Source organism: Spermophilus citellus (assembly GCF_964194105.1).
Source record: "Spermophilus citellus genome assembly, chromosome: 2".
In the NCBI taxonomy this organism is placed as follows: Eukaryota; Metazoa; Chordata; class Mammalia; order Rodentia; family Sciuridae; genus Spermophilus; species Spermophilus citellus.
In genome coordinates, this window is record NC_138183.1 from 197,914,047 (window position 1) to 197,915,498 (window position 1,452).

Consider the following 1,452-nt stretch of genomic DNA (forward strand, 5'->3'; position numbering starts at 1 on the left):
CTAGGGTTTATTAGAATATATATATATGTATGCATGTATATGTATATGTATGAATGTCAATGTACAAGACTAGTCACTCCCACAGGTGCCAGCTCATCATCCCTGGGAGAGGACATGCTTTTAATGTAGGAACCTTGAATGTGATAGTTGCAGTAACCAACTATTTTCAGCTCCACAGTAGAATTGGCAGATTTCATAATTCACACTGACAGCTGGTTTGTCCTTAGGGCTGAAGAACCAGTGGATCCCAGACTGAAGAGAGAGACCATGTATAACTCAAGTTGTTACAACCCAAGTTCCTTCATCCTTCTTGGAATACCTGGCCTGGAGCACTTCCACCTCTGGATTGGGATTCCCTTCTGTGTCATCTACCTTGTGGCCATTGTGGGCAACTGCATCCTGCTCTACCTCATTGCAGTTGAGCGCAGCCTCCATGAGCCCATGTTCTTCTTCCTGTCCATGCTGGCCAGCACGGATCTCATCTTGTCCACGGCCACAGTGCCCAAACTGCTCAGTAACCTCTGGCTTGGCTCCCAAGAAATAACCTTCTCTGGTTGTCTCACACAGATGTTTTTCCTGCACTTCAGCTTTGCAGTGGACTCAGCTGTCCTATTGGCCATGGCATTTGATCGCTATGTGGCCATCTGCTTGCCCTTGAGATACAACACCGTCTTGACCCCACAGGTGATCATCAAGCTTATGGTGAGCATTGTTGTGAGGAGCTTTTCCGTCATCCTGCCAGATGTGTTTCTTCTAAAACGCTTACCATTTTGCAGGACCCGCATCATCCCACATACATACTGTGAGCACATAGGTGTTGCTCGGCTTTCCTCTGCTGACATCTCTGTCAACATTTGGTATGGATTTTCTGTACCTCTCATGACTGTCATCTCAGATGTCATCCTTATTGCTGTGTCCTATGTCTTCATCCTCCGTGCTGTCTTTCAACTCTCATCCCTGGGTGCCCGCCAAAAGGCCCTTAGCACCTGTGGCTCCCATGTCTGTGTTATCCTCATGTTTTACACACCTGCCTTCTTCTCTATCCTTGCTCATCGCTTTGGGCACGGTGTCCCTCGGAATGTCCTTATCCTATTTGCCAACTTCTATGTGGCCATCCCTCCTGCCCTAAATCCTGTTGTTTATGGCGTGAAGACCAAGCAGATCCAGGAGAAATTTATTCTTCTCTTCACTTGGAAGAGGCCACAGTGACTGGACACCAAAGGAGAAATTTAGATTAATTGATTTTTTGAAATTTTACGTAACATAGAAAGACACAAAATGAGGATATACCTCTTAAAAATTTAAAATTTAAGCATTCTACCCTTGTAAAGAATATAAGGAAGTGGAAAAGTAGAGAAAGACAAGCCATTTAAATTTCTGAAACATGAACTGTTTTCTTTAATACCTTGCCTCTGTGTGTGTGTGTGTGTGTGTGTGTGTGTGTGTAAAAGT

The 1,452-nt window shown here is 44.6% G+C and overlaps 1 protein-coding gene across 1 annotated transcript; it reads left to right on the forward strand.

The window, feature by feature from the left end:
- Window positions 1-267: 267 nt before the first annotated feature.
- Window positions 268-1,209, forward strand: LOC308642122 (olfactory receptor 52H1-like; the record flags this gene model as incomplete). The annotated part of the gene is made up of 1 exon (XM_081280728.1): window positions 268-1,209. The coding sequence occupies one exon, from the start codon at window positions 268-270 to the stop codon at window positions 1,207-1,209; it is 942 nt and encodes a 313-aa protein (XP_081136854.1).
- Window positions 1,210-1,452: the final 243 nt, after the last annotated feature.